The 27134-nt window shown below is 48.9% G+C and overlaps 8 protein-coding genes across 8 annotated transcripts; 6 read left to right on the top strand and 2 right to left on the bottom strand.

The window, feature by feature from the left end:
• The first annotated feature begins 794 nt into the window (after nt 1-794).
• Nucleotides 795-1802, top strand: EURHEDRAFT_409150 (RlpA-like double-psi beta-barrel domain-containing protein). Its single transcript, XM_040781013.1, has one exon. It carries the CDS (start codon nt 1093-1095, stop codon nt 1513-1515), a length of 423 nt encoding a protein of 140 aa, XP_040641555.1. The 5' UTR covers nt 795-1092; the 3' UTR covers nt 1516-1802.
• Nucleotides 1803-1925: 123 nt separating this feature from the next.
• On the top strand, nt 1926-5362 carry EURHEDRAFT_409149 (putative MFS monosaccharide transporter). The gene is made up of 4 exons (XM_040781012.1): nt 1926-2516; nt 2564-2695; nt 2743-3214; nt 3261-5362. Exons 1-4 carry the CDS (start codon nt 2373-2375, stop codon nt 5087-5089), a joined length of 2577 nt encoding a protein of 858 aa, XP_040641554.1. The 5' UTR covers nt 1926-2372; the 3' UTR covers nt 5090-5362.
• EURHEDRAFT_409148 (glutamate dehydrogenase) lies at nt 5337-7250 on the bottom strand. The gene is made up of 3 exons (XM_040781011.1): nt 7157-7250; nt 6533-7095; nt 5337-6471 (listed from the first exon to the last, which is right to left on the bottom strand). Exons 1-3 carry the CDS (start codon nt 7200-7202, stop codon nt 5701-5703), a joined length of 1380 nt encoding a protein of 459 aa, XP_040641553.1. The 5' UTR covers nt 7203-7250; the 3' UTR covers nt 5337-5700.
• A 3864-nt stretch (nt 7251-11114) lies between these two features.
• EURHEDRAFT_449070 (uncharacterized protein) lies at nt 11115-12043 on the top strand (the record flags this gene model as incomplete). Its single annotated transcript, XM_040783783.1, has 2 exons — nt 11115-11260; nt 11323-12043. The coding sequence occupies 2 exons, from the start codon at nt 11115-11117 to the stop codon at nt 12041-12043; spliced, it is 867 nt and encodes a 288-aa protein (XP_040641552.1).
• A 2080-nt stretch (nt 12044-14123) lies between these two features.
• nut1 (putative RNA polymerase II mediator complex subunit Nut1) lies at nt 14124-17462 on the top strand (the record flags this gene model as incomplete). Its single annotated transcript, XM_040786109.1, has 4 exons — nt 14124-14775; nt 14829-15142; nt 15187-15687; nt 15735-17462. The coding sequence occupies 4 exons, from the start codon at nt 14124-14126 to the stop codon at nt 17460-17462; spliced, it is 3195 nt and encodes a 1064-aa protein (XP_040641551.1).
• A 2490-nt stretch (nt 17463-19952) lies between these two features.
• On the top strand, nt 19953-24218 carry EURHEDRAFT_259291 (guanine nucleotide exchange factor). Its single transcript, XM_040778125.1, has 2 exons — nt 19953-20834; nt 20909-24218. The coding sequence occupies exons 1-2, from the start codon at nt 20235-20237 to the stop codon at nt 23918-23920; spliced, it is 3612 nt and encodes a 1203-aa protein (XP_040641550.1). The 5' UTR covers nt 19953-20234; the 3' UTR covers nt 23921-24218.
• EURHEDRAFT_259509 (uncharacterized protein) lies at nt 24058-24467 on the top strand. The gene has a single exon (XM_040778126.1). It carries the CDS (start codon nt 24195-24197, stop codon nt 24417-24419), a length of 225 nt encoding a protein of 74 aa, XP_040641549.1. The 5' UTR covers nt 24058-24194; the 3' UTR covers nt 24420-24467.
• Nucleotides 24468-25318: 851 nt separating this feature from the next.
• EURHEDRAFT_449457 (TauD/TfdA family dioxygenase) lies at nt 25319-26699 on the bottom strand (the record flags this gene model as incomplete). The annotated part of the gene is made up of 4 exons (XM_040783815.1): nt 25319-25478; nt 25534-25839; nt 25895-26381; nt 26444-26699. 4 exons carry the CDS (start codon nt 26697-26699, stop codon nt 25319-25321), a joined length of 1209 nt encoding a protein of 402 aa, XP_040641548.1.
• Between the last annotated feature and the right edge of the window lie 435 nt (nt 26700-27134).

The following is a 27134-nucleotide window of genomic DNA, read 5'->3' as shown; positions in this document are numbered from 1 at the left end:
GGATGTCATATGTTGTTATTGACGCGTTATTCTTATGGACTTATGTTTATGATTTCACTTGGTTATGTCTGATGGTTATGCATGTATTTATCCATAAAAAATGCACTGTTCATCGATGATACCCTGGTAAATAGTCAGCATCCTGACGTATCCAGCGCAATGGTCCGTGGGCCAGACCCGTCGATGCTCATTTCTTTTCCGCAGTTGGTAACTGACTCGGGGAATAAACAGATTGCTGCCTGCATACTAGTATGTACTTGTAGTCTGGACACGTCAGTCATGTACCTGTAGTATTCCAGTGCATGAATTGACAGGTAGAATAAGTACCTACTTACACGGGGTACAGAGTAAAAAGAGTTAAAATTGAGCACACAAAATTAGCCTCCTATCCGCCCGCCAATCGCAATACACTCCATGCTCATCCGAGTATTCCACCCGAGCCGTTTCCCATCCCCCTGAGTTTGTACCAAGAAAAGAAAGACAGGTAGTAAGACAAGCTCAACACCAGCCCAAAAGTGAGACACCGGCGCCGATCCGGTGGCCAATCAGGAGGTATCCGGCTTTCTACTTGTACATAGTATGTACTTGTCAAAGAATTCCGATGTTTACATTGCATTTCGTATCGGTTTCTTGGTTTGACGTGTCATCTAGGTGTGCATATGTACTTGTAGAGTTCTTGCATAGGCACCCCGCGGATGAGTACCCCTGTACAGGTACAAAGAAGTTCATCACCGAGACCCGGTTCAGTATTAGTGGTCAACGGCTGTGGCTGAGGTGGACCCGGAGGTTCCGGTCCATGGATTACTAGTATAACTAACCCTATCTGGAGAAGGGCACTAAAATTACCGGAAAAGACAGTCTATGGGGATGTGCGTTTAAATATCCGCTCTTTCATCTCACTTTCTTTTCTTTCTTTATCAAGCAGTCTCTCTTTGACATCCGTCGTTTTTTTCCCTTTGCATCTTCGTTGAGTTTACACTGCTGTGCAGTAACTCTGTCCTTCATTTGAATCTCGATCTCTACAAGTACATACAAGTACATCTCACTCTTTTCAATCCACAAACATACTGCCAAGTATAAATAAACAACAAAATGGCCCCCATCTTCAAGTCCCTTTTCCTCCTCGGCACCCTCGCCGCTACCTCCCTCGCCGCCCCCCTCCAAACCACCACCAACCAAAAGCGCGCCGCTAGCTCCTGCACCAAGGACGCCCCCTGCAACGGCCAAGTTACCTTCTACGATACCGCAACCTCCGCGTCTGCCCCAAGTAGCTGTGGCTTCACCAACGATGGCGAGACCGAGTCTGTTCTCGCGCTCCCGCACGGCATCATGACGGACGAAGACTGCGGCAAGACCGTGACTGTCAAGTATGGTGGCATTACCAAGACTGGTAAGGCGGTGGACAAGTGTATGGGATGCGACGATACCTCGATTGATCTGTCGCGGCACTTCTTTACGGAGTTGGCAGCGTTGCTGGAGGGGAGACTTTTTGGGGTTGAGTGGTATATGGAGTAAGCATTGATCGCTTTAGCTTTGGGGTATATTGGGGTTTTTATATATATCTATTCTATTGTCATTCTTTTGATCCTTAAGGGTTATCTTCGTGTCTATACCATTCTTTCGCTAAATGTTTATTACTGCTCACTATGCACTATGAATACCCCGTAATTATCCCGAGGATATGCCCGGACACTGCCACACGAGTCGTGTACATGGTAGTATGCCCCGTAGCTAGCGGAATAATGCAAGTCACCACCAAAGTAGCAATGATACACGTGAGCTGCAGGTGTTCAATAGTGCTGGGTAATCTCTCCAAAATAGCCTCACTAAGAAATAGACTGATTTTTTAGATCATGTGACCCTCCGCCGGACAGCGTCCGTCCACCGCCAGAAATCTCCAACCAACGAAATCCTCTCAATTTGAGCGTTTCTGGGGATCTCCAATAGATTCTGTACCACGATTTACCGCTTCAGCTCGCGATTTTCAGAGCTTTCGCTAAGCTTTACTTGTTTTTTTTTGTCGCTTGCTGTCGGTGCATATATTATATAAAAGATATAAGAGTCCCGGACTCCCGCATGCGACTCCGCTGTCTTTACCTGTCAGCGGCTCTGATCTCCGTTATTTTGATGTCGACTTTACGGAGCTACACCTTCAATTAATCAGATTATTCTTGATCTTTGATTGCATTTACTCCATTCAGGGTTTATATCTCAGATCTATTCCCGTCCGGAGTGCGAACCCCTACACGATGGGTTCTTTTCGCACTCGAACAATGCAATCGATCTCACGGAACCTCTCTTAGACAATCGCTTTGTTCTTCTTCCTGATTTCTTGAATCTATCTGGCTGCAGCAGCCAGGTGCGACGGCAAAATGGATGACCGCAGGCCCGAGGTGCTGGTCGTGTCGATTATCTTCTTCGTCATCGCGACCGTTTTTGTCGTGTTTCGCTTCATATCGAGGATTTTTGTCGTGCGCAAGGTTGGGATTCATGATTATTTTATGCTCTTGGCTTGGGTATGCATTCTACTAGTGCGATTAAACGGACCCTGTTAATTCCGCAGTTTATCGACTTCGGCTTCTCCTTTTCGCTGTTCTATGCGACGCACAAAGGCCTCGGGTTGCACGACTATGATATCAATCCCCACGATCGAGCCAGTCTGAATCAGGCCAATTATGTCTTTACCGTGCTTTACGTGAGTACTTCAATCAAAGGAAAGCAAACGAAGAAACTGAGAAGTAGAATCCCGCCCTGATGGCCGTTAAAACATCTATCCTCGTCTTCTACCTGACCCTGACCAAAGGCGAATTGGTCTACCGCTGGGCAAACTACGTGACTCTCTTCGTCGTCAACGCTGCCGGACTGGCCCTGACCCTCGTCAACGTCTTCCAATGCCATCCAGTCGGCGCTGCCGTGTCGTACCCGTTACCGCCGAATGCGCAATGCACCGACATCGTCACCCTGTATCTCTGCTCGTCGCCGGTGAATATCATTACCGATCTGGCAATTCTGTTGCTCCCCATGCCTATCTTGACGAAGATGCGTTTGCCGCGGAAACAGAAAATTATTCTGGTTGTCACGTTTAGTTTTGGTTTCTTTGTCGCGGTTGTGGATGTCATTCGCATTGCGTATTTGCAGAATGCGGCGACGTCGCGGCAGATTGCGCTGCAGGAATTGCATCTTCAGGATTCAGATAATGGTGATGATCTTAGCTGTATGTCCTTCCCCTTCGTCTCCCTGGGTAGCTGCTAAGTGTGTAGGGTACGCGTCGTTGTCCTTTATGTGGTCTGTCATCGAAGTCAACGTGTCAATTATGTGCGCATGCGTCCCGAGCCTGAAACCGCTGGTCGCGCGTATTATTCCCAAGCTCATCAGGGATACCGATGAAGGCTCGTGCAACACTGCCGATGGCCGATTCCCTGGTTCTTTCGATTTGCCGAATGGCATGCCCCCGATGGCACAAGGAGCAATCGACACTTCGCAGGAGAACAACGGCAACAAAACATCGCAATCGGCAAGTCAAAGCAGCGAAATCGATCCCCAGAGAAACACAAGCGCCTCCCCAATCGATATGGTGGAATTCCTAAGTACACCCAATATAGCGGCTCCTCAAGACGTGGAAGCCAATACAACCCTAACGAGCACATCTTATATGGGCAGCATTACGTTTTTCGACTTTGTTAATATGAAGAAACCGACGAGTATGCTTAAGTTGAATAACAAGGAATCCATCGCCCCGATCGCGCTTACTACGATTCTATTTTTCCTATGGGGATTCGCATACGGCCTGCTGGATACGTTGAACATGCAATTCCAGGAAATTGTCCAGCTTGATGCATGGCGCTCACTAGCGCTGTACGCCGTCTACTTTGGCGGATACCTAATCGGTCCACTATTCATCGGCGGAACGGTCCTTAAACGCTGGGGCTTCAAATCAACCTTCATCACGGGCCTGTGCATCTACGCCTGCGGAACTCTCATCTTCTGGCCCTCGGCCGTGCTCTCCTCCTACGCCGCCTTCGCCGTTTCCAACTTCATCGTAGGCGTCGGCCTCGCGGTCCTCGAAACCGCCGCTAACCCTTTCATCGCGCTCTGCGGACCGCTCGAAAACTCCGAAGTCCGCCTCAACATCTCCCAAGGTGTACAAGCAATCGGCAGCGTGATCTCCCCGCTGCTCGCCAAAAAAGTCCTTTTCAAAAGCGTCACCGACGTTTCTTCCTTGGTTGACGTGCAATGGACATACCTCGGCATCGCCCTCTTCGACGTCCTCCTCGCTGTAGCCTTCTACTATCTCCCCGTTCCCGAAGCTTCGGACGAAGAATTAGAAGAGCTAGCCAACCACCGCCGCGACGACAACATGACCAAACTCTTCGGCATCCCTGTCGTCTGGCTCACACTGGGCCTAGGCATTTTCTCCATGTTCTTCTACGTCGCCGCCCAGGAAGTCCTCTCAAAAAGTTTCGAAGCATATGTCAAACACTCAAATTCCCCGCTTTCAGCGTTCGACTCGTTAACCCTGGGCCGCGCACTCTTCGCTATAGGCCGCTTCCTCGCAGCCCTGCTGCAACTCTTCCTCAAACCCCGCTGGATTCTTCTCCTTTCCTACCTAGGCATGATCATCTTCAGCATCCTAGCGATGAAAATACAACACAACGGCCCGGCCTCCCTAGCCATGGGCCTACTAATCTACTTATTCGAATCCGGCGCCTTCAGCATAATCTTCTCCATCGCCCTCCGCGGCACAGCTCGACATACCAAATCCGCCGCCGTTGCGCTAACAGTCGCCATCTGCGCAGGCGGGATATTCACTTTCGCCCAACACGCAGCTCGACTGTCCTCCTATGACAACGACGCAAATGGCGGGTTTGACTCGTACGGTATATTAGTGGCACTATATGCCATTGGCGCAGTCTTCCCCGTGTATCTGAATTTCTTCGGCGCCGTAAAGAAACAAGTCGACCCTGTTCCTGGGGAGTATCTTCGCCGCCCGAGAAGACGGAGTAGGGCGTTGCCGCCGACGCCGGAGTTGGGGCCTATGTCGGGGGTGGAGGGGGTGCTGGCGGAGGTGCCAGTTGATGGGACGAGATAATCTTTTTTTTTTCTTTTTTTTTTTTTCGACTTTGGCTATGGTTATGCTACCAAGCTATGGAGTGGTTGGGTTGAGTATGATGGTTTGAATTGACATGACGAATGATATGATATGATGATATGACAGTATATAGTGGTTTGATTTATTTCTAATATCCCGGCGGTTGTGATGCATATACCCCTTCTTTGTTGGTTTTATTAGTTAAAGCATATATATTCGCATAATACATGTACATAGCTCAGTTTTTGGAATTGCTTTGAATTGATCCTGATTAGAAAATTTCTTGAAGTAACCCAAAGTACACATTCCAATTAATGAAGTTACACTCATTCCACAACTAATGTCACCTCAGAAAGTCTCATTATCTTGGCCGTCAGTCACTCTGGAGCGGGATAAGACTACATATTGCTAACTGAAGAGCAGGCATTACAATTATGCGGGATAAAAAAAGATAATTTGGTACTTTTATCATGATTCATTATTCACGATCAACCTATACATAACCAAACCATCCCAGTGCTAATCCGACGCCTCTATGTACAACCCGCTGAATAAAAACACAATGCATAAACTCATAACAGAAATCAAATGGTATCATAAGTGGTATCAGTTTACCACCAGTCACCCTGGTCGTGCATGGCAGCAGCGACCTTGCTGAAACCAGCAATGTTGGAACCGGCGACGAGCGAAGGCAGGTTGCCCTCGGCGGGAGTGCAGTACTCCTTGGCGGTCTCGAGACCGTTCTGGAAGCAGGCGGCCATGATGTCCTTGAGACGGGCGTCGACCTCCTCGCTGGTCCAGCTGAGACGGGCAGAATTCTGGGCCATTTCAAGACCAGAGACGGCGACACCACCAGCATTGGCGGCCTTTCCGGGGGCGTACCAAATGGCCTGGGCGCCCTTGTTGGCGTTACGGTGAGCCTCGAAGACGTCGATGGCCTCCTGGGTGCAACCCATGTTAGAACCCTCGGCGATGAACTTGGTGCCGACAGCGATGAGGGCCTGAGCCTCCTCGCCGGAGACTTCGTTCTGGGTAGCGGAGGGGAGGGCAACGTCGACCTTGCCGACGTGGGTCCAGGGACGGGCGCCGGGGATGTACTTGAACTTCTTGGAGAACTTGTCGCTGGTGGCGATGGAAGAGAGCTGCTTGCGTTCGACCTTGAGGTCGGCAATCAGGTTGATTTCCTCGGGGGTGAAAGAACCCTCCTGCTCGGTGAGGACGAGCGAACCCTGGGAGTCGGAGAGCGAAGCCACGGAACCGCCAAGCTCGATGATCTTGAGAGCGGCGTACTGAGCAACGTTACCAGATCCGGAGAGGGCAACACGCTTGCCGGCGAAGGACTCCTTGCCGTTCGAGACGTATTTAATCATGTGCTCAACGTACTAAAAAATTCCCAATTAGTCTCTTTGCCACACAAAATTGCTTGGCAGATGAAAAACTTACGTAAACGACACCGTAACCAGTGGCCTCGGGGCGGATCAGAGAACCACCCCAGCTGCCGCCCTTGCCGGTGAGGACACCCTCCCACTGGTTGCGAATCTTCCGGTATTGTCCGAACATGAAACCAACCTCACGACCGGTAACACCAATGTCACCAGCGGGAACGTCGGTGTCGGCGCCAATGTGCTTGGAAAGTTCGGTCATGAAGGCAACACAGAAGCGGCGAATTTCGTTGTCGGACTTGTTCTTGGGGTCAAAGTCGGAACCACCCTTACCACCACCCATGCTCAGACCGGTGAGAGCATTCTTGAAGATCTGCTCGAAACCCAGGAACTTGAGGATGGAGAGGTTGACGGTAGGGTGGAAACGGAGACCACCCTTGTAGGGACCGAGAGCCGAGTTGAATTGCACACGGTAGCCACGGTTGATCTGGGGCTGGTGGTTGTCATCCTCCCAAACGACACGGAACTGGATGATACGCTCGGGGACGGAGACGATGGCGAGAGCCTTGCGGTAGTCGGGGTTCTTTTCGAAGAGGGAGGAGTTCTCAAGAGTCGAGACAAGCTCTGTCGATAGGGAGTCAGTAACTCTAACGTTGTAGTAGTCTTATAAGATATAAGTGCATACCGTTGTAGGCCTGCTCGAACTCGGGCTCGTGAGGAAGGTTAGACATGGCGGTGTTATCTGGTATCTAGGGGAGATAGATAGAAAATGGATAGATAGATAGGATGGGATGAAAGAGAGAGATCAAGAGGAGAGAGAAGGGATTTATATTTGCCTCTCTCCCCGCCTTCATCCGCGGAGAGAGGAATTGGTACATGGTGCTCCCTCCCCCGGCCGGCGTCGGAACCCCCCGCCGACGGAAAGCCGCTGATAAAAAAATCCCGGCAGTTTCTCTCGTTCAATTCCATCGTGCAATCCTTACTGCGCCCGGCCAATCAGCAGTCAGGGATTGTAGAGCGCCGCGGGCGGTGAGAGATTCCGGGACAGGTCCGAAATTCGGGGCGGGCTTGGAGTTATCAGAATGATTCTGGTCACAGTTTGCTTTATCTTTACAGCGGATATCGCCCCGAGAATCCCCGCCCTGTCGACGAGTATTTCTCGGAAGGGGTGGCGTTTTCGTCTCGGTGAGAGTACGTGTTATGCCAATGCTACTCTGCACTCTGCACTCTGCACTATTACTTGGCACTCTGATACTACTTTCCTACTGTATGGAGTAGAGAATATCATAACTATTACTCTTGCGTTATTCAATTCAATATGTAAGGCACTCGCTATAACACGTGAGAACTATCCCCAATTAGGTCAACAGACCCGCTGTTCCTGGGGCCCCACGTGCTTGATCACGCTTATCTGGTACTTGTCTCGGACGAGTGCCTACTATGTTAATGGTAGTCTACAAGTGCATTGGCCTACTCCGGAGTACATGGCATGATAAGTCAACGAGTAGGATGTCTGTATAATCTCTGTACTAAACACCATTAGCAATCTGAATATCACAAAAGCAATATTATCACGGCCAAATGGACATTAATCCAGATATTACCAACCACTACCGTTGATCACTGATAAGGACGAAGATCAAAGGAGGGGTAGAGCGGGGATCATGCCATTCTACTTATCATTTCTTTTTCTGGAATCCGGAGTACGAGTACTGTTCCTGCCCGGATCCTGTATCAAGTGATGCCGACACCCCACGGGTTGGAGCACGGACATACAAGAAGAACCCGAGACTTGGAGACTGGGGAAACTCAGGTTGAAGACTACTCCGAAGTACGGATACTCTGACGAGAACGGATGCCAAGCTCAATGATGATGACAGGGTATGATGTTAAGTATTCGTACTCACGTCGATCATAGTTTATTTGAACAGTCTTTGCACTTACTCCGTACAACAGGATTATGCACTGACCTCGTCCAACCAGCATCGCTCATATCCCCGCGTGTCCTTTGTCCAGCACGGATACTTATAGGACTTACAGGAACTCAGTCGAGAATCGGTCCCGCATCATATGAACTCGACATGTCCGTGCAAATGGAAGTTATTGCCAAGCGCCTGCTAATGCATTTCGTTCCCGGTGCTCGGGTGCCGTATTATAGACCCTGGGGATTGCATACTGCTGGGTGTATGGGGTACATTGAGTTGCATGGCTAGCATAGTCGGGTTGGTTCTACTATTGCATACACAAGACTGGCTATTCGGCTAGGTAGCAATTGGGTATGCATCCTGTAAAAAGAATGTCTTAATGTTAGCACGGTAGACCAAGGTGGGCAAAAGTATAGGATGCAACCCAGGTCCGAATAATACTCCGCGTGAGCCCGACCCGGCCCCGTCAGGAATACTTTCCCTAACAGGAATACCTGAAGCTATACGAGTACATCCGCAATGACTACTCTGCAGGCCGTGCGAGACCCGGCCAGACCGTCTCGTTGTGGACTTCGGTTCACCATTTCCGTTTTCAATTGACCTGTACCGATAACTATCTAACGAATGCTACCAATTTCAAAAACCTTAAACTAACCGCACTCCAGTTCATACTATGAGTACTTTGTACTCGTACAAGTATTCTACGGAACAAATAGGGAATATCTCACCCGAAATAAACCAATCATCCTCAGCTCTGCAGTTCAAATCCCGGTGGCAACAATTCTCAATTCCCACATTCTCTCAGGGCATATGCAATGCTCCATGCCGGCGTAAGCTAATTCAGAACCAGCCCGCAGTGGCGAGTGATTATCCTCGAATAACTCAGTAGGGTAAGTCCTCCGTGGCGCAAACGAGGCTAGTGAAAATAGTGGCTTGTCGATTACGAGCCACTGTGGCGGTATGTGGCTGAGTGCAGATCGCACGATGCTAGGCTCTAGGATTTAAAATAGGGTTTCGTACTCCGTAATCCGTAGTACAGGACTACTAACAGCGGTAGGAATTGCACTTGCACTCGTGGTAAAAGGTCATGTGCGGATGCCATGTAAACTCAAAGACGGTGAAGAATGAATTCCAGGAATTCCTTAGGCCCAGCATATGCATCTGCAGCCGAGGACCAATAAGACCACCGCATCATACAACAATACAGTAGCGAAGTAGATATATGCGCCTTGGACTGCGCGTTGTAAGCTCTGCCACCGTCATTGCAGACAATACGAGGTTAGCGCCTCGGTTAGATGCGTTCTGGACGAATCATTCGCGGCGGGATTAGAGACGTTTCGGGTGGGAATGCATGTGACCTGCATTTGGCATTGACGTCGGGGATTGTACAGATATTGCGTTGCTTTTATTTATATGGAGTACGGAGGTGACTGGACACCATATGCTCACCGCATCTTGAAGTATTGTTCTATTTTGATTATACCGGTATGGTTGACTGGCTGTCGTTCGCAGTTATGGTGGTGCAAGTAGTATAGCAGGTGTGGTGCATATGGAGCACCAACACACAACACACATAGTGACATGTGGCGATTCCACTTAATCGCAAATATCCAACAAGTCGAAATTGTCGAATTCTATGCTATGGGTACTCTGTACGGAGCACTCGGAGAGCACTTGACAGTTGAGCAACAATGTCCACTCGCATGCAATCAGAATAAAGATGCCCTATAATATTCTCTGTTATAGCCGCCGTCGAGTCAGATCTAAAGATGGCGATCTGTGATTGGATACACGGAGATTAGTTTCTTTTTTTCCCTTTCTGTACTGTGGACCTGTTGGACGGTGGACTCGGTGTCTTCTACGACGTATTCGGGTTTTGAGAGGGGTATGATTGTGCTACGTTCGTCTAACCAAGCCAGGAATCAGTGGTGCATATACAAAGACAACTCAATTGCTGTGCAGGATTTTCCGTTCTTAATGACACCGCCTGTTATATTAAGTGAGAGTACAGTAAGCAAGCCAGGTGTGAATACCGTCTTTTATTTAGAAGAGCATAAAGTAAAAAGATCTAGCGGGGGATCCGATCGGATGAGACGATCGGAAATCATAGTGAAAGTGTAATATTAAAAGAACACAAACACACACAGGAAAAGAGTGGAAAAAGGCAAAAAAGGGTAAAAAGTGGTAAAAGACCCGAATGGAGAACGTCCTCCGTGGGGGAAATGGGCTGGACCGGCCAATCAGGGAGGTGATTCTGACGCGACTCATCTCAGTCGAAACAATACGGTATCAGAGGATGTATAGAGATTTATAGTCTCTACAGGATAAGAACAAGTATATGTTAGATGCATTCATGAATTGAGCAATAACTTGCATATTCACTGTGTACGTACTAATCTATCACGGATCTCAGACCGGGTAGACCCGTTCCTGCGCGAGTCTAGTCGAATATACAAGTCCACTTCTTTCTTTCTTTTCTTTGAACCCACCAGGCGCGTGCGTTTCCCTGTCTCGTCTCATCTCTCGTCATCTCCCCTACTTTCCTTTTCCTTTTTTCTTTTTATCTTTTCTCTTTTTCTTTCTTCTTCTCTTCTCTTCTTATTGTCATGGTATAACTCAATTGCATAAATCCGAATGTGCTTTTGTTATACTCCTATACCTCCGTACCTGTCATGATCTCGGCTCCCTGTACCATCGCTAGATGACCGCCTTAAACAGATGTCCGTGAACGATCCCAATCCTGGCAGGAGTCTAGGTCTTTCTATAAAGAATCTCTTTCGTCCCTCCTCTCTTGCGCCTTCCTCTCCGTCGCCGCGACGCAGGGTTTCCCTTTTCCGTCGGCGTCGAAGCGTTTTTTCGCAAAAGTAATCCCTACTGTTACGAATGAAGAATAAACCGCAAAGATACTAAGACGTGCCTCGACCAGAACTCCTGATCCTACTCCTGATCCTATCAATCGCCCCTCGTCCGGGACCCCTATGGAACCCAACAACACCCAATTCGACCCAACCACCATGTTTGGGATCTCAGAGGTTTCGCAAGGCAGCTCAGGGGACAGTTTCGACCTTTGTGACTGGTTTCCGCGGTATCAGGATTGCCAACGGTATTTCCTAGACCATGCCCAACACAGTGGCCCCGTCCAGGGTCTCTCTGCGTTTCTGAACATTCGACTCCCCTTCCAACGCCAACCCAATCCCATCTTCAATTCCGCCTCGTCGATCCCTACTCCTCCTCCTGGACAGGTAACCTCTTCCTCGTCGTCTTCGCCTCTACCGCCGTCCGTCTCCCTAATTCCCTACATCAGACGTCTCGTGGCCACAGGAATGGATTTTCCCGGTGTGCTTCAGGGGTTCTTTGGCGATGATTGGGGTTCAGGAATTGGGCCGCTACACGAGCAAGAGCGTCGCAATTATCTATTCGCAGCCAAGAGTGGTGGGTGGGCTGCGGTAAAGAAAGATTACGATATGCCACCGCAAGAGACTATTCCTTTCCTTCGACCGCTCCAGGGGCCGTTGGATCCTGAGATTGAGGCAGCCGAAAGAAGCTGGAGTGAATGGTTGGCTATGGAGGATTGGATGATCGGGCCGCGAGCGCCCGATCTGGACTCGTCTTCTCAGGCATCGCATCGACGGAGTTCTCGGGGGTAGATTTCCTTTTTTTCTCGGGGGAAGTCATTATCTCTATTAATGTGTTCTGTTTCTCTTTTTCTTTTGGGTTATACACAATATATTCAGCATGTCGTTTTACGGTGTTCAGAGCTGTTGATAGCGAGTTTCTTCTGGTTTTTCTTTTCTTTTCTTTTCTTTTTTTTTCTTTTCCTTCTAAAATTGTCTGATCTATTACAGCTCTTGACGGGCGATGCATTGCTACTAAGTCCAAGACTATGATTATTTCCTGTGTCACAAACGCACACTCTGTTCCCCCTTTGGTCGCTCTACCCCCTTTGTTACTTTACAGCAGCCAGGCTGACCCCCGGTGGCGTTAATCTGAACCAAAAGAGTTAGACGAACGATCGGGGCTCCACCGGTTTGTTTCCAAGGACCAGGACCGCAAAGTGGCGCTATCCTATTTAGGCCTGGTGCGGGAAGCATTCCCTTGGATAGCAGTGGAGCTGAGTGGCGGAATCTCCATCCATTCCCGGATACCTTGACGGTTTGGGTAAGGGTAATCATAGGGGGAGAAGTCCCGACAATGTACTACATAAAGCCGGAGTCTCCTACGGAGAGATAACTATCCAGAGCCCAAAGTACGGGGAACTAGATAGTAACTCCCCAGCTAACTTAATTCTCCGGGTTAGTGGTTTTCTGGAGTCTTCGACTGACTCATGAATTGGCCATTTTCAGTAAGGGCTTGTTCCCTACGAGGTATCCAGTTCGGAAAACATGTGGCGGAGCTGAACCAAGATCCACCTTACTTGATTGGGGTTAGTGTTAGATGCGTTCGTCACGGTATGGTTATCTTATTGGTCCGGGTTTTCCTTTGCATATGCTAGCCAGATCAGTAATCACAGTGCAAAGTACGGCCATTGTTGACTATTTGTACAAGTATGTCTTGGTGTACCATGCATAGAGTATATGAACACGAAATACGCGCAAGGATTATGCAGGACCATTCCATTTGACATATCTCAAACGGAAAACTCCGTACCTACAGATATCATGCAGAAACAGTCGGAGAATTAATCTCTGTCAAATCAACTGTCGTCGATCGACGCGTCATCTACCATTTCGTACTTGAATGAATTATGGAGTACTCTGAAAAATGCTCGTACAGAGTACTCTGTACAGACCAACACGGTATTTGTAATTGGACCCTGATCACAAGGGAACCGTGCGAACGGGCGGATCAAGTGTTGATGCAGTGCGCCGAAAGTACAGGCACAACTGAGTAGGGCTGATCATTGACAGATTTGTCCGAGTTTTCATCTGAATAATATTCTTGGTTGAGCGTCGAAGATCGTTATACATGACCTTTTCCTACTTTGTATGACGTCCGAAAGCACGATGTTTAGTTGACAACCAATTTAGATCCATAAATTGAATATGGACACCGGCTCCTTCGATCAGATCTCATGCCGAGGATCATCGAAGAACACAAACGCCCTCGGTAGCAAAGGACGCTAGATCTCTTTTTCCGATAGAGCCAGCCGTCGCTCATTACTTGTTCCATGGGTGAAGGGCGTTGTCCCGATGCTGTTACGTTTATTTTTTGGTCTCGGGTCGGATGCAATTTCAGGGGTAGTGTATGGATATTTTCCGTAAAACTCTTCACGGGACGGAAGATACCAACGGCTCTCGCTACGGAATCGTTGTGCGGATCGGGCCGGTGGAAGTTGATGTATGCACTTGTATGCACTCGAGAATTATGTCGGGTAACTATCGGATTTTTTTAGGGTTGTGGTCGTCCACTGTAGAGAACTTTATCTGATTCTAGGTAAGCCATACAGGGGTATGGAAATCTGCTATGGAATGTGACCTTAGTTCGCTCATTTTCATTCCGGGTTGTCAACTATCGCTGCCTGGTTTCTGCCTTTGTGCTATAACCTCTGCCTTAGTGCCTGGTCGTTATCTTCACGTGATATTACATAATTACACGTGACCACGCGACCAACCATCGTAATAGCTCTTCGCGTTCCGTTATCAACCGCCAGCAACATAGGGCAATGTCCCGATCATTCACTTTCATATAATTAAGACCACCTCATTGAGTGGTAGGAGGTGTGTGAAAATGGTCATCACAACAACGGCGCCATCGCCATCATCCGCCAAACAATGGAAACTTTTCTTCGACCAGTGCCTAAAGCATCGCATAGACGCGAATGAGTTCAAGAATCTATCAAATATACTAGCTGCAAGGTGCTCGGTTTCGGAGTCTGTGTTGGTGGATGTCCTCTGTGACGTGCGCGCGGTGGGCGCCGCCGCGGGTGTCAAGTGGGATCCCTTGGTCCCGGTTTATATAGACTGTCTGTGTAAGACGGAGCGGGTGAAGATTTCATCTGTGCTGGCTGGTTTATTGAAGCGGTCATCTATTTTACTGCAGTCACAGTCACAGATTCAATCATCGGATGAAAGCGACAAATCGAAGCAACGGAAGAAAAATGGCTACACGCTCATGACAGATATCAGAGCCATCCAGGATGTCATGCTGGCTGTTTCAACAGGGAATAACACGCCCCGAACCTCTGCTGAGGCGATAGATATTTTCTCTGCTGCGGTGGATTGGATCCAGGCCGTTGTGTCGTGGCATCAGCAGCATCAGCAGACGGGGGGGTTGATGGGGTCCCCGGATGCGGTGTCGTTGTTTGAGTCGTTGGGGATTCTACTGGCGGCTTTGTCAGGGACAACCAAGGGGGTTGATGTGCTTTCATCTGATCATGAGGGTATTCCATTCCTGTCCTCCTATTCCAGGTTCAATATTAATGCTAATGGACAGGATTGAAAATCAAACTCGGCCAGGCCCTTTCGGCCTATCTCCCTCTCTGCGTTGAGGTGTCTCTTCCCCTCCGGAATCGGCTGGATAGCTTGCAGAAAGAGTTTAGTCTCTACGGAGAGCCGGCGTCCAAGTCGTTGGATATGGCCATGGTGGAGGGGATGAATGTTAACGCGCTTCAATTCGAGGCTTCGGTTATGGATGGGCCTGTGATCAATTCGAGAGCTGGTCTCTACGTTTATATAAATTCTATGCTTGTCGGACGGCCGTTGATTGATGATAATATGCTGCTTAGCTATCTCGTTAATCGTTATGGAGTGCGTATCCATACTCTATGTGTGGATTTAGCTAACGGTTACAGGGTCATTATAAAGCTCTTATTGAGGAGGTTATTACGGCTTCGTTCGATGTGTTGTCAAACGCCATGTACCGCAACGAATCAAACCGCACCATGTTCATATTCCGTTCATTTCTAGTGAATAAACTACCGGCTTTCTTCGCGACCATGCTTGCTGCTTCGATGGTCACCATCCCTATGGAAATCTGCATCAGCAACGCCCTAGGTCGCCTGGATCCGAATACCTTTCCGTCGTTTTCGCAAATGTTCTCCATGCAAGGTAATACGGTCCTATCGGACGTGAGACAGGAGTTTCTGTTCGCCTGCGCGTCTCATAGACTTATCCCTGAGTCTAGCATTGAGCGGTTGCTGGGAGAGAATCCAATGCAAGCGGTCCCGGTTGGTCATGTCAAGGATGACCTTGTTTCGCAGATTTATGCGAACCCGGAACGGGCGGAGCAGTTAATAAATGATATTGAGTCGACGGAGGGGAATGCGAACGCTATTGTGGGTGCGATTACAGAGGTGAATTCATCATGTTTTCCAATTGCTTAACCATGCTAACTTGGCAGGTTATACATCAACTCTGCAACCAAAAAGAAAGCATGACGTTGAAAAATATCTGCATCTCTCTCTCCAGGCGTCCACAGGCACTGGATGTGATTCTGCTCTTCCGCAGCACAAAACAGATCCTCCAACCACTTTGCACACTACTTGATAACTGGCATTGGGATAGCGACCAAGGCGAGAACCAGCCCGTTTACGATGAATTTGGAAGTATCCTACTTCTGATATTGAACTTCAAGTATCGCTACGATCTGAAGCCTTACGAGCTTGGCATCAGCAGCGACGACTCCTTTGTGCTGAAATTACTGGACCGTGGATCATGCAATCAAAAATTGGAGGACCTAACAGAGAAGCAGAATAAGGATCTCGGGGCATGGATCGGGGCTCTATTTATCGCCGAGGGAATCAGCGAGGAGACCATGTCGAATTGCAGTCCGCAAGAGTTTTATCTCCTCGTTACTACACTATTCAGTCAGAGTCTCGGGGCGTGTGAAGCAGGGAAGTTAGAGTTCGAGACCCTGAAAGGCGGGTTCGAATACCTCCTTGAACCATTCTTATTGCCGTCCCTTGTGGTCGCGCTGGGATGGCTCGGAAACCGGATCTGGGAATCAGAAAGCGAGCCGACAATCGCGCTGAAAACTCTGCATTCCCTTGTCAGTCCAACCTCAATCTCCGGCGAAGCGCAAGCCATCCATCAAACAGTCATAAGTATGACGGCGCGCACCCTCGAGGAACAACTCAAAGACGTTCGCGCGCGCCATCCCTCACGAACAGATATCAAGCCCATCCTCGACGCCCTCGAACCGCACCTCTCCTTTCAGAGGACAGGGAGCTGTCATCGCACCGAGTTGGAGAGCTGGAGCCATTCTGGGAACGGTAGCGTGGGAGGTCTTCTGGGTAGTGTTCGCAATACATTCCAGTCGTTGGTTCTTTGGAGCACGAATCCAGAAATCAGCATGGCGCCGCCGTCGTACACGCATCGGCAGGTTGTGGCGGGTGTGAGGATGCTGGGCGCGACAAGGGTCTTGCGGGCGCTAGAAGAGGAATTGAAATTGCAAACCGAAGCAGGGAGCGGGGATCTGGCACTAGATGTCGCTGCGATGATAGTCAGTGCGCCAATGATGGAGTCGTTCACGGCAGACCAGATGCACTACCATCCACCCGAGAACAAGGATCAATCACAGCAGAGCAAACATCAGCAAACAGCGACCAATCTGCGCAGCCCAGTCTTAACCCTCCGCGACGCCCTCAGCATCCGCCACCAAGATGTGCCAAGGATCTCGGAGAAGGACCCGCTACGAGCGGAGATGATCGTTCGGCTATACCGACGCGTGAACGCCGTGACGGCACCAACGGCGCAGGTACCAAGCTTGGACGTCAGCAACATCCTCGGCAACATGTCCGTGACGGACCAATCATCGCAGCCCCAGGCACGATCACAGTCACAAACTCAACAGCAATCACAGCAACAGCAACAAGCACAACAGCAAGCACAGTCGCAAGAGCAGCAACAACCAAGTCAAATGGACCTCGATGCGGATGCAGAAAATGGCGATTTCAGCCATATGTTGGATACGGCAGCTGCGGCGGCTGGAAATGGCGGGGGAGACATGGATGGGATGGATATGGGGACAGGGCTGGATACAAGTATTGACGATGTGTTGAATGCGGCGGATATAGCGGCTGTTGGGAATCCGGAGTTTTTGGATCTGGATATGGAGGGGATGTTCTAGTGTGCGCGATGTGTACGGTGTGTACGGTGTATAGATTGCGTTTAATATCTGGTAGGAATATGTGCTCGGAATATATATCTATAGTACTGCCCTTCTCCGTCCAATTATTGGTTTTTAATACAACATAATCCATCAGATAAACAATCCTGATCCTACATAATACAAACTCAGCAACCACAAACTGCAAGAACTCCGTACAAGGTACGGAGTGCCATGCAAAATGCAAGTCCGTCACACCGCACGTGGATACCCAATCACTACCTCGAAAAACGTGACGAGGTGCAGCTGCGGCTGCAGAGATATAATTCTGCAGAATCGCATCGATTTCTATACAGAATATTGTATTTTAATTGTTTGTCACTTTAGTGTGGGGGAGTATAATTACAGTATGTTCCTGCAGTGAAAGATCAACAGCTCCTAGTGCACTGACGAGTACTTTTGGTAATTGGGAGTGTCGGTTTGCATCATCGTCTGGCTGGAAGGAGTAAGTTGGGTCCGACTATAGTCCGTAGTTTGTTAGTTTGTACGGAGTACATGAATCGGAATTCGAGTCAGATATCAACTAGAAAGTACAGTAATGAAGTACAGAGACAACACTATTATATCTCGAACCACGGATGGATATTGCTTTTATCTGATGCGATAGTATTGATGCTTGGACATTTATGGGCACTGTGCGTGGTGAGGCGGTTTAGTCATTTCGGATGAGAGTCGGAAGAAACACCGAATACAGTAATGCTGTCACTGTCACGCTGATCACAAATACATATATTCCGGAGTATTCACGGAGCATAGTTGCTGCTGTCTGAGAGCTTCGTAGGATAGCGGGATTTATCATGATATATAATCCATAGAACCCGTCGTGAAAAAAAAAAAAAAAAAAAAAAAAAAAAAAAAAAAAAAAAAAAAAAAAAAAAAAAAAAACAACCAACCACGTGCCATTAACACAAATATAGCCGCGCACGTGCGAAATTCCGCTGAAAAAGTCAAGTTACCACAGGCCACCAACACTAATACTCCTCCGTACTCGGTAGTGTACCAAGGTCTGGCCCAGCAGCGGCTGTTGACTAAGAAAAGCCGATTTCTTTGTGTCTGCGCAGATCTAGCGGCATGTTTTCTTTTGCCGGAATTAACGAACTGGAAGCAGGAGCCGTTCTGCCGGATGTTAGTCGAAGTTTATACGTGCTTGAAAGTGTACTTGAGGAAATAGGGGGAGTCGAGTGCATTACTGGATTAGGAGGGTGGTTACCAGTGGTGTGGTTTAGTTGTCATTTTGCCTAGCAACATGTTTGTATGATGTGCTTTGTAATTCCTTACTTGGTTTCAGTGGTCTACTTGACTGTATGTACTTGTATGGAGTACTTACTGTGAAAATGTATGTCTGATAGTCCCCTGATATCAAAAGTTAGACCAGGTGGTCCGTGTATGAACCGTGGTTCTATGCGGAGTGGTCATACCACAGGTACAATGCCTTGTCTGGAGTATATCTTGTACAACATCAACAACATAGTAGTAATAACATACAAATACTCCTACAAGCACTATGTAAAAGTACGCTCAAAAGAAAGTATCACTATAGAAACTAGCAAAGGTAAGAATAGAATTGCGTATCCCGTACCTCTGTAACAAAGACTAATGTTGGTACTTACGGTACGGAATACCGTCGCTGATCAGTGAGGGGCGTTTGCCACGGTTGGCCCTAGTGGAGCACTAGGCTTTACAGAGTTAGAATGTGACGGACTCGAACCCCTGTTTGTTTACTGTACTTACAATATTTACGATACTGTATTCATGGAATACAAATATCTATACAAAGGTATAGGAGAATTGAATTGAATAGTTCATGCAGAGAATGATATCGAATAGGAGAATACTTTGAGAATAGAATGCATTGATTATGATATGATATACAGAGTCCGTACAGAAAAGATAATAAGATTATGTATGTACGGTACTTGCTGGTAATACATGTGATAACCGTGACCGGGATCGCTGCTCCACACTTTTACGGCCGTCGCGCTCTTTCATCAGCGGTGCTAAGTAACCATATCACACTCGATCTTCTCTCGTCCTCTCTCTATCCTTTCTACTCTCTACTCTTTACCCTTTCTACCCTTTCTCTATCCTGTCCTCCCCATACTCTCCTTCTGTATCATCTCCTCTTATCACCATAATCAACAGGACACAGACATTCATTCCCTGTCTTAAACCCTTTCCTACTCACCCTTGCGTATTTGGAGATTTCTCGCTGTCTCGCCATTTCGCTTCCTGCGCCTTTCATCTGTCGTCATCCTGTTATTTTATTTTATTTTTACTCCCTCCTGCTCATCTCACGATCCTCTAAAAGTCTGGGGAGCCCGTGTCGGTCTTTCACTTTCACTCCGGACCACAGGACTCACTCTGTCCTGGATTCATTCGCTATTCTCCAGTCATTCTCTCGTCGATTCTCGATCCATTCTTTCATATTCTGTACATCCAGCCAATTGCCACTGCCACTGCCTCTGCTGGTACGTAACCCTCGGCATTCCGCGCACCGGGGTCTCTCCCTAGTCTCGTCTCCATTCTGCCCTACTTGGCCTTCCAAAACATTCTCGCTATGCTCTCGTGCTGGAAGAGTGTGTCCCCATTGACTTTACTCGACAGTGCTGCCATCATCCATTCATTGACCATCGACCTTTTGACACTTGATATCGATACGTTTCATTTGTCGCATTAAGGATGCCTACTGGATCCTCTCGCACATAATCTTCTCTGGTCCTAGACCTGAATGCAATGAACAGACTTCCAAGAGATATGGAACCCTCGAGACGACCGATTCCTCCGTTGAAAGTCGTCAAAGGCGACTTCAATTCTGTCTCTGTTGGGCCCAATCAACATACCACTCGTTACTATAACTCACCAACCAACTCGCAATTCACGCCCCCAATGACTCCCCACGCCATCAAAGAAGAAGAAGCGGAAGAAGAAGAAGAAGAAGCAGAGGGAACCGACAACAACGATACCATCATGGAGGAGCCATCAGAACCCCCAAAGGCCGTTTTCCACGACTACCTCCGTGCTTTTTACCCGTTCCATCCCTCTGGAGACGTCTCCCCCTCCACCGTCACCTTGCCATTGGACCAAGGCGACATCATCCTAGTCCACTCGGTCCACATTAATGGTTGGGCCGATGGGACCTTGCTGGATACCGGCGCTCGCGGCTGGTTGCCCACCAACTACTGCGAGGCCTACGACCAAGTCCCCATGCGCCCGCTTCTCAGGGCTTTGACTGATTTTTGGGAGATCATCAGAGGAGGATGCGGGTCATCACTCAAGGATTTTGGTAATCAGGACTTGATGCGGGGATTGATAGCCGGTGTGCGATTTCTTTTGGTAAGTGGACTACGCCGCATTATGTTTTCACGAAGAAAGCGGAGACGTCCGTGCAGTGGAACTAACCAGACAAGGAAAAATCTGAATGCCTTACACGAGAATCATCCCTGATCAAGCAGCATGACGGACTGCGCCGTACCCGAAAAGGATTGTTGACCGACCTGTCGTCCCTGGTAAAGACCGCCAAGAATTTCCAGGATGTCGCCAATGGTACTCCCATGGACGAGGAGGTCGAGTACATCTTAGATGAGATGTTACTCAAGGCCTTCCGTGTTGTTACGCGCGGCGTACGCTTCCTCGATGTCTGGACCGAAGAGGTCGGTCTCAGTCGAACCATCGCTGAGCTGGAACACTCCAATATGCACGGAGCCGAGGGCCAATACGATAGCCCGCTGACTCCTCCCGCCGACAGCTTTCCCGACCGTGCTACTTCCGCGGCTGAAACCGAACGGAATGAATCTCGCCTTTTGAACCGCAGCCGAATGGACATGAGCCGTGCGTCTACGCGACTAGACATGGGCGATTCGCAGCCTCGACCAATTTCCGTCTCCACCAAACGGGTCTCACATCGCGTATCATACTCGTCCCCCGCTGCCGCTGCCCGCAACCCCAATCTCGCGTCCGAGCGTCTAAACGCCACCTACGATGCCTTTCTGGGGGTTTTGGGATCCTTCATCGGCTTACACTTGCAGTCACGCTCCTCCACCGAATTGATTGTCACGACCGAAGAGTCTGTACAGGCTTGTCGTGCGCTATTGACTGTCATCGAGGCCGTATGCGAACACGGTATTCAGGGTCGGGACCTTCTCGAACAAGCCAAGGAGAACATGTATGAACGCCTCTCCGAGCTTGTCCATGCTGCGCGCGAGGCTTTTCGGCCGGCTCAATCGTCTGATGACGACGTGGTTTTCATGCCTGACGAGGGTAAGCGTCTGGTGGACGCAGCGACAGACTGTGTGCGTGCTGCTGGGAACTGCTGTGCTAAGGCTCGCCTGGTGTTGGAGCAAATTGGAGACTTTGAACTCGAGTCTGAGACACAAACAGCACCGACACAGGAGTTGAATAACAACATGAGCGGCCATAATACCCAGAATAACGCTGGACCCCCACCCGAGGAGGAAGTGCAGACTCCTCAACCACAACGCACGACCCAGGTCGATCAACAAAGGTCGCTGCGACCGCCGCCGCCGCCGTTGCAAATCCCCAGCAACCACAACTTTCACCACCTTTCCCCTTCTACTACGGCAACTACTGTCTCTGCTTCTACTCCTGGCCTGACAGATGATACCACTCCTTCCTCCTTTCACTCCCGTGTTTTGAACAGTCCCGCTCAACCCATCGAAATCTCTTCATCTATCCCCTCCGCGACTGCTTTATCCTTTTCCTCTTCTTACGAAGCCGCAGACGGTTTGCGCCGTGGTAGCAATGCCAAGTCGGATGTCAGTGAGTCCTTTGGCCGTGGTGTCACGAGCACTGGCAGCAGCTTCATGACCTACAACAGTCGTCTCCGTGACTCTGAGATGAGTGGTGTTTCGCAGACCTCGACCCGTGCTACGTCGCCTGATCTTAGCAACCAATACCAGCCATCGCTCAAGGGCAGCGTGAGCCACTCAACATTGGCCGAGGAGAATGAGGAAACTGAAGCCAACATCCTGGAGAAGACGTTTGCGCATGAGCTGATCTTCAAGGAAGGTCACGTCATGGGTGGTAGCCTTCGCGCTTTGATTGAAAAACTCACGGCGCACCAGTCCACCCCTGATGCCATGTTTGTCTCGACCTTCTACCTCACCTTCCGTCTCTTTGCTACCCCATTGGAGTTCGCCCAAGCTCTGGCGGATCGCTTCGAATACATCGGCGATACCGCACACGCTGCTGGTCCGGTCCGGTTGCGTGTCTACAACGTGTTGAAGGGTTGGTTGGAATCGCATTGGCGTCATGACCGCGACAACATGGCGCTCGACTTCATCATGCAGTTCGCCAAGACGACCCTGATGATCCTCCCGTCAGCCGGCAAGCGCCTTATGGACTTGGCTGAAAAAGTGTCCAAAGTACACGGCCCTGTCGTGCCGCGACTGGTGTCTTCCATGGGCAAGACCAACACGGCTACGGCACAATACATCCACCCAGACACTCCCCTCCCGCCTCCGATCCTGGGTAAGAAGGAGCATAACTTGCTGAAGCAGTGGAAGAATGGCGAAGCCAGCCTGAGCATCCTGGACTTCGATCCCATGGAGCTTGCCCGGCAGTTGACCATCAAGGAGTCTCGGATCTTTTGCTCGATTCTCCCAGAGGAACTACTCGATACGGAGTGGATGAAGAAGTCGGGCTCTCTGGCTGTGAATGTGCGGGCCATGTCTACACTGTCGACTGATTTGGCACACCTGGTTTCGGATTCGATTCTGCAACTTGAAGAGCCGAAGAAGCGGGCCGTCGTCATCAAGCACTGGATCAAGATTGCCAACAAGAGCTTGGAGTTGAACAACTACGACTCGCTTATGGCGATCATTTGCTCCTTGAACTCATCTATGATCGTTCGACTCAAGCGCACCTGGGAGATCATCTCGCATAAGACGAAGTCGACTCTAGAATATCTGCGAGGGATTGTGGATGTGTCGCGCAACTACTCGGTTCTGCGCAATCGGATCCAGAATCACGTTCCACCTTGCTTGCCTTTTGTTGGCACGTACCTGACCGATCTCACCTTCGTGGACCACGGAAACCAGCCCTTGAGGCATCTGCCAACTGAAGATGGTGAGATGGCCGTAATCAACTTTGACAAGCACATGAAGACGGCTCGTATCATCAGCGAACTGCAGCGCTTCCAGATCCCATACCGCCTGAGCGAGGTCCCTGAGCTTCAGGCTTGGATGCAAAATGAGCTTGTCCGGGTGCGATCTAACGGCGAGAAGAGTCTTCAGACCTTCTACCGTAGGTCCTTGGTCCTGGAACCACGCGAGGTGCCCCCGCGCAACAACGCGCACACCGATTCTACACCTACACCTTCTATTTTGGAAAACGCCAAGGACAAATTCGATTTTCTTTCCTGGGCCCATCCCAAGTCCAAGTCCGTTGCCACACATGGTTAATCTCATGACTCTTTCACTATTTAATGATTTATGACCTTTTTTATTGTTCTGGATATACCTGTTCGTCTACTATTCATTGTTTTGTTTCCTTCGGTGCATGTGTGGATATAATACGTTGGGCGGCGCTTGTCTTCTTTTTGTTCTACTTTGTTTCTGCGCTCGGTTTACTTTTCTTCTGGATTGGAGTACATGGTTGTCTTTTTTTTTTTTTTTTTTTTTTTCTCTACAAATGGGTATTTAGGGTATCTAAAAAGGGTACACAAAAGGATGTTAGATGGTACATCTGAGCTTCGCGGCTCCGGAATGGATTGGTTTGGAAAAGGCAAATGCACATTCATTCTCTACTTTCCTTGATCTCTTGATTCCATATGCTCGAAGTACTCTGGATGGATTGTTGAATTGGGTCTTGTACTGGTATGTATGTATGGTATGGTATGCATGGAATACGGCATGGTTTGTTTGGTATGGTGCGGTCTGGTATTTACTGGTATGGATTTAGTAGTAGTATATCATAGTCAATAGTATCAATGTATAGCTCTAAGCGGACTATTTCCTTTGTGAGTAAAGGGACAAGTATCCGACATACATACAAACTTCAATAGAACGCCAACCGCCACCACAAGGTACACAGAGTACTGACACAATGGAGCACTCGTAGACAACACGTACAAGAGCATTGGCATGTCGTACAGGACCTGTCAATATGATACTTCATACATACAAATACATGCGCCTCACCACAAACAGAAATAGAACAAACGTTTGGGCCTCCCAAGAGACTGGCACTCGGTACAAGAACCCATCCAACCAACCCGTCTATCCGGGTTGATCGAGAATCTTCCACACTACGAGTACTGTGTGGCTTGTATTGTACGGTACGGTGCTGTATACGAGGAAAATACATGACATCTCACATGCAAGCAATGCATTTAATGCATAGAGTTTATGGGGTACGGTATATATGACATGTTCGCTATGGAGGATGGAGGACCGGGTGTGTGGATAATGGATGGGTGGGTGCATATGACAGATAACAGCTGGGGCGAGGATAACCATACCCATGTCTTGGAGTAATTTTGAAAGTATGGGTAGACTTGAAGTCGGTGGATTTGGAATATGGTGTTGTTGCGTTCATCAACCAAGGGGTCAAAGTTGGATGACACTTCTGTTTTATAGAACTGTTGGACACGGGCAAGCCCTGATGGAGATGCCGGGTCAGTATCAGCAGGTCAACAAAGCGAGAATGGGGCGAAAAGGGAAATAGACGAAAGGAAAGAAAAGGAAACAGGCAGGTACGTAGTTGGTTAATTGATGTAGTCTACCTACTAAAACGATGCTCCGATAATATCTCTGGACACCACTAGATTGCCTGAGGTGGCTAACAGCTGTCTTGATACTTCAGGTACCCACATTTGCACCTCTGATGGTAGCCTCAAGCGGGAATACCGAGCTTTCGATCTCCAAATCCGCATACACACGATCAAACCGTTCCTTCAAGGCCTCATTTTTCTTCCACTCAAACTCAGGGTCGCGAAGCCAAAGCCGGACAAGGTGACGCCTGAAATAAAAAGGGTCAGATAACAAGTCAATATTGAATGGCTCTGGACACTCACTGTTTCTCTTTACTGTCGCGAAAACCCCCCCGAGCATGGAAAATGCTCAGGTTGTTTGCATACTGGATGTCGCCTTTATGGAAATCAAGAGCGACAGCATATCTCTCCGACGTAAAATGCAATGCGTCCAATGCTTCAGCCTGAGCCTCGGTAATCGGTGGGATGTTAGCTGAGCGGGGATATCCCCAATAGCCCGTAAAGTTGCGACGTGCATATTGGACGATCAGTCGCTCCGGGATGTCGTCTTTTGCCGGTTGGTGATAGAGGAGAGGGCGTGTGAGATAAGCATCTCCATCTTTGCTGAAGCTGTTTTTCTCTTATATCAGTCTGATCTCCAAGGTGGAAAGTTAATTCAACTTACTCGTCGAAAGCCCAATCCTCACTAAGGGTATGTATAAGATCGGGCCTGGCTGCTGCAAGCTCATTATAGACCTTTCCAACACTTGCCAGATAACTCTCACCCCCCTCTTCAGATTCACCCAATGCAAAGAGCCCAATAACATCACCCGAGTCTGTATGGAAAACCTGCTTCTCTGCTGTATAAACTGGGGCGCCAATATCCTTTGCATCAACAGTGGAGCTCAAGTCTTTGATATGAGCAAGAATGACATCGGCTGGCTTGCCTTGCCAGGTTTTGCCCTGCCGGCCCCGAATAGGTGCGACGTGAGATGAGACACCAACATAGATAGCGACATTGTCTTCTCTTGTATACTGATCCACGGGTATTCCGCGAATAACCTTGAAGCCATGGCCATTGTGGATCTCTCGTGAAATTTCTCGCAACGTTGCATGAAGGTTCGGTAGGGGGAAGGTCTTTTGACTGATCTCGCCAAGTGGCTTTCCCAAAGCTGGAACAGGCCCATACTTAGCGTCAAATCTCTGAAGGATTCAAAATCGAATGTTATCTTACACCTAAAGTACCTCAAGGCTTCATCAATCTCAGCAAGGTCCGCTGGTGTCAGGTGATAATTCCAATCGTAAGACTCAGCTAAGCTATTTCCGTCCCATACGAGATCGGAGTCCAGCTTGGCCGGGAATCCCTCGGGCAAAGATTGCACAAGCTTTTCTGTCTGTATACGACGCGTTGTCCGAGCCTTGTAGTTGTCGTACTGGGGAGCGTAGGCGATGTCGGGCTGACCGACGGGTCCAGCGGCGGTGGCGGTCATATTCAAGAGTCAGGGCCTCTTCAGAGCATATGATATTATCGAGGAGTAGTTGCGACTCGCCATTATTTATATTTACAATTCTATTCGACGTCAGCGCTTCGGCGATGAGCACTAATGCCGAGTTGTTGAATTCGCCATCTTGGTCCGAATATCGCCATTCCAATGACAAACAATGAAAGTGAACTGGGATGTACCAGACCTTTCTACCCATCCAATACGACTTGCTATTACTGGCTGGTAACCTGTGAAGTATACGGCTAAACTCAGCTGGTTGACGCATAAACACATTCCATGATCAACTTCAATTATTCGAATTTGTGAGGCAGTAGCGGTCCTCGATGCCTCCAGAATTCTACAATATGTACCACGATCACGCAATAGATTCCTGCCATTTATACCTTGCAATCACACGATGCCGAGTAGGATCTATCTACC

The sequence above is a fragment of the Aspergillus ruber genome (assembly GCF_000600275.1).
Source record: "Aspergillus ruber CBS 135680 unplaced genomic scaffold scaffold00004, whole genome shotgun sequence".
NCBI lineage: Eukaryota > Fungi > Ascomycota > Eurotiomycetes > Eurotiales > Aspergillaceae > Aspergillus > Aspergillus ruber.
The sequence above is the reverse complement of the archived record's forward strand: the minus strand, read 5'-3'. Positions and strand labels throughout refer to the sequence as shown.

Coding starts and splice junctions, on each gene's coding strand:
- EURHEDRAFT_409150 (XM_040781013.1), top strand. CDS start 1,093: ATGGCCCCCATCTTCAAGTCCCTTTTCCTCCTCGGCACCCTCGCCGCT.
- EURHEDRAFT_409149 (XM_040781012.1), top strand. CDS start 2,373: ATGGATGACCGCAGGCCCGAGGTGCTGGTCGTGTCGATTATCTTCTTC. Junction 2,517..2,563: donor ATTTTATGCTCTTGGCTTGG/GTATGCATTCTA, acceptor TTAATTCCGCAG/TTTATCGACTTCGGCTTCTC. Junction 3,215..3,260: donor TAATGGTGATGATCTTAGCT/GTATGTCCTTCC, acceptor CTAAGTGTGTAG/GGTACGCGTCGTTGTCCTTT.
- EURHEDRAFT_409148 (XM_040781011.1), bottom strand. CDS start 7,202: ATGTCTAACCTTCCTCACGAGCCCGAGTTCGAGCAGGCCTACAACG. Junction 7,096..7,156: donor GTTCGAGCAGGCCTACAACG/GTATGCACTTAT, acceptor CCCTATCGACAG/AGCTTGTCTCGACTCTTGAG. Junction 6,472..6,532: donor CTGGTTACGGTGTCGTTTAC/GTAAGTTTTTCA, acceptor GGAATTTTTTAG/TACGTTGAGCACATGATTAA.
- EURHEDRAFT_259291 (XM_040778125.1), top strand. CDS start 20,235: ATGAACAGACTTCCAAGAGATATGGAACCCTCGAGACGACCGATTCCT. Junction 20,835..20,908: donor CCGGTGTGCGATTTCTTTTG/GTAAGTGGACTA, acceptor TAACCAGACAAG/GAAAAATCTGAATGCCTTAC.
- EURHEDRAFT_259509 (XM_040778126.1), top strand. CDS start 24,195: ATGGTACATCTGAGCTTCGCGGCTCCGGAATGGATTGGTTTGGAAAAG.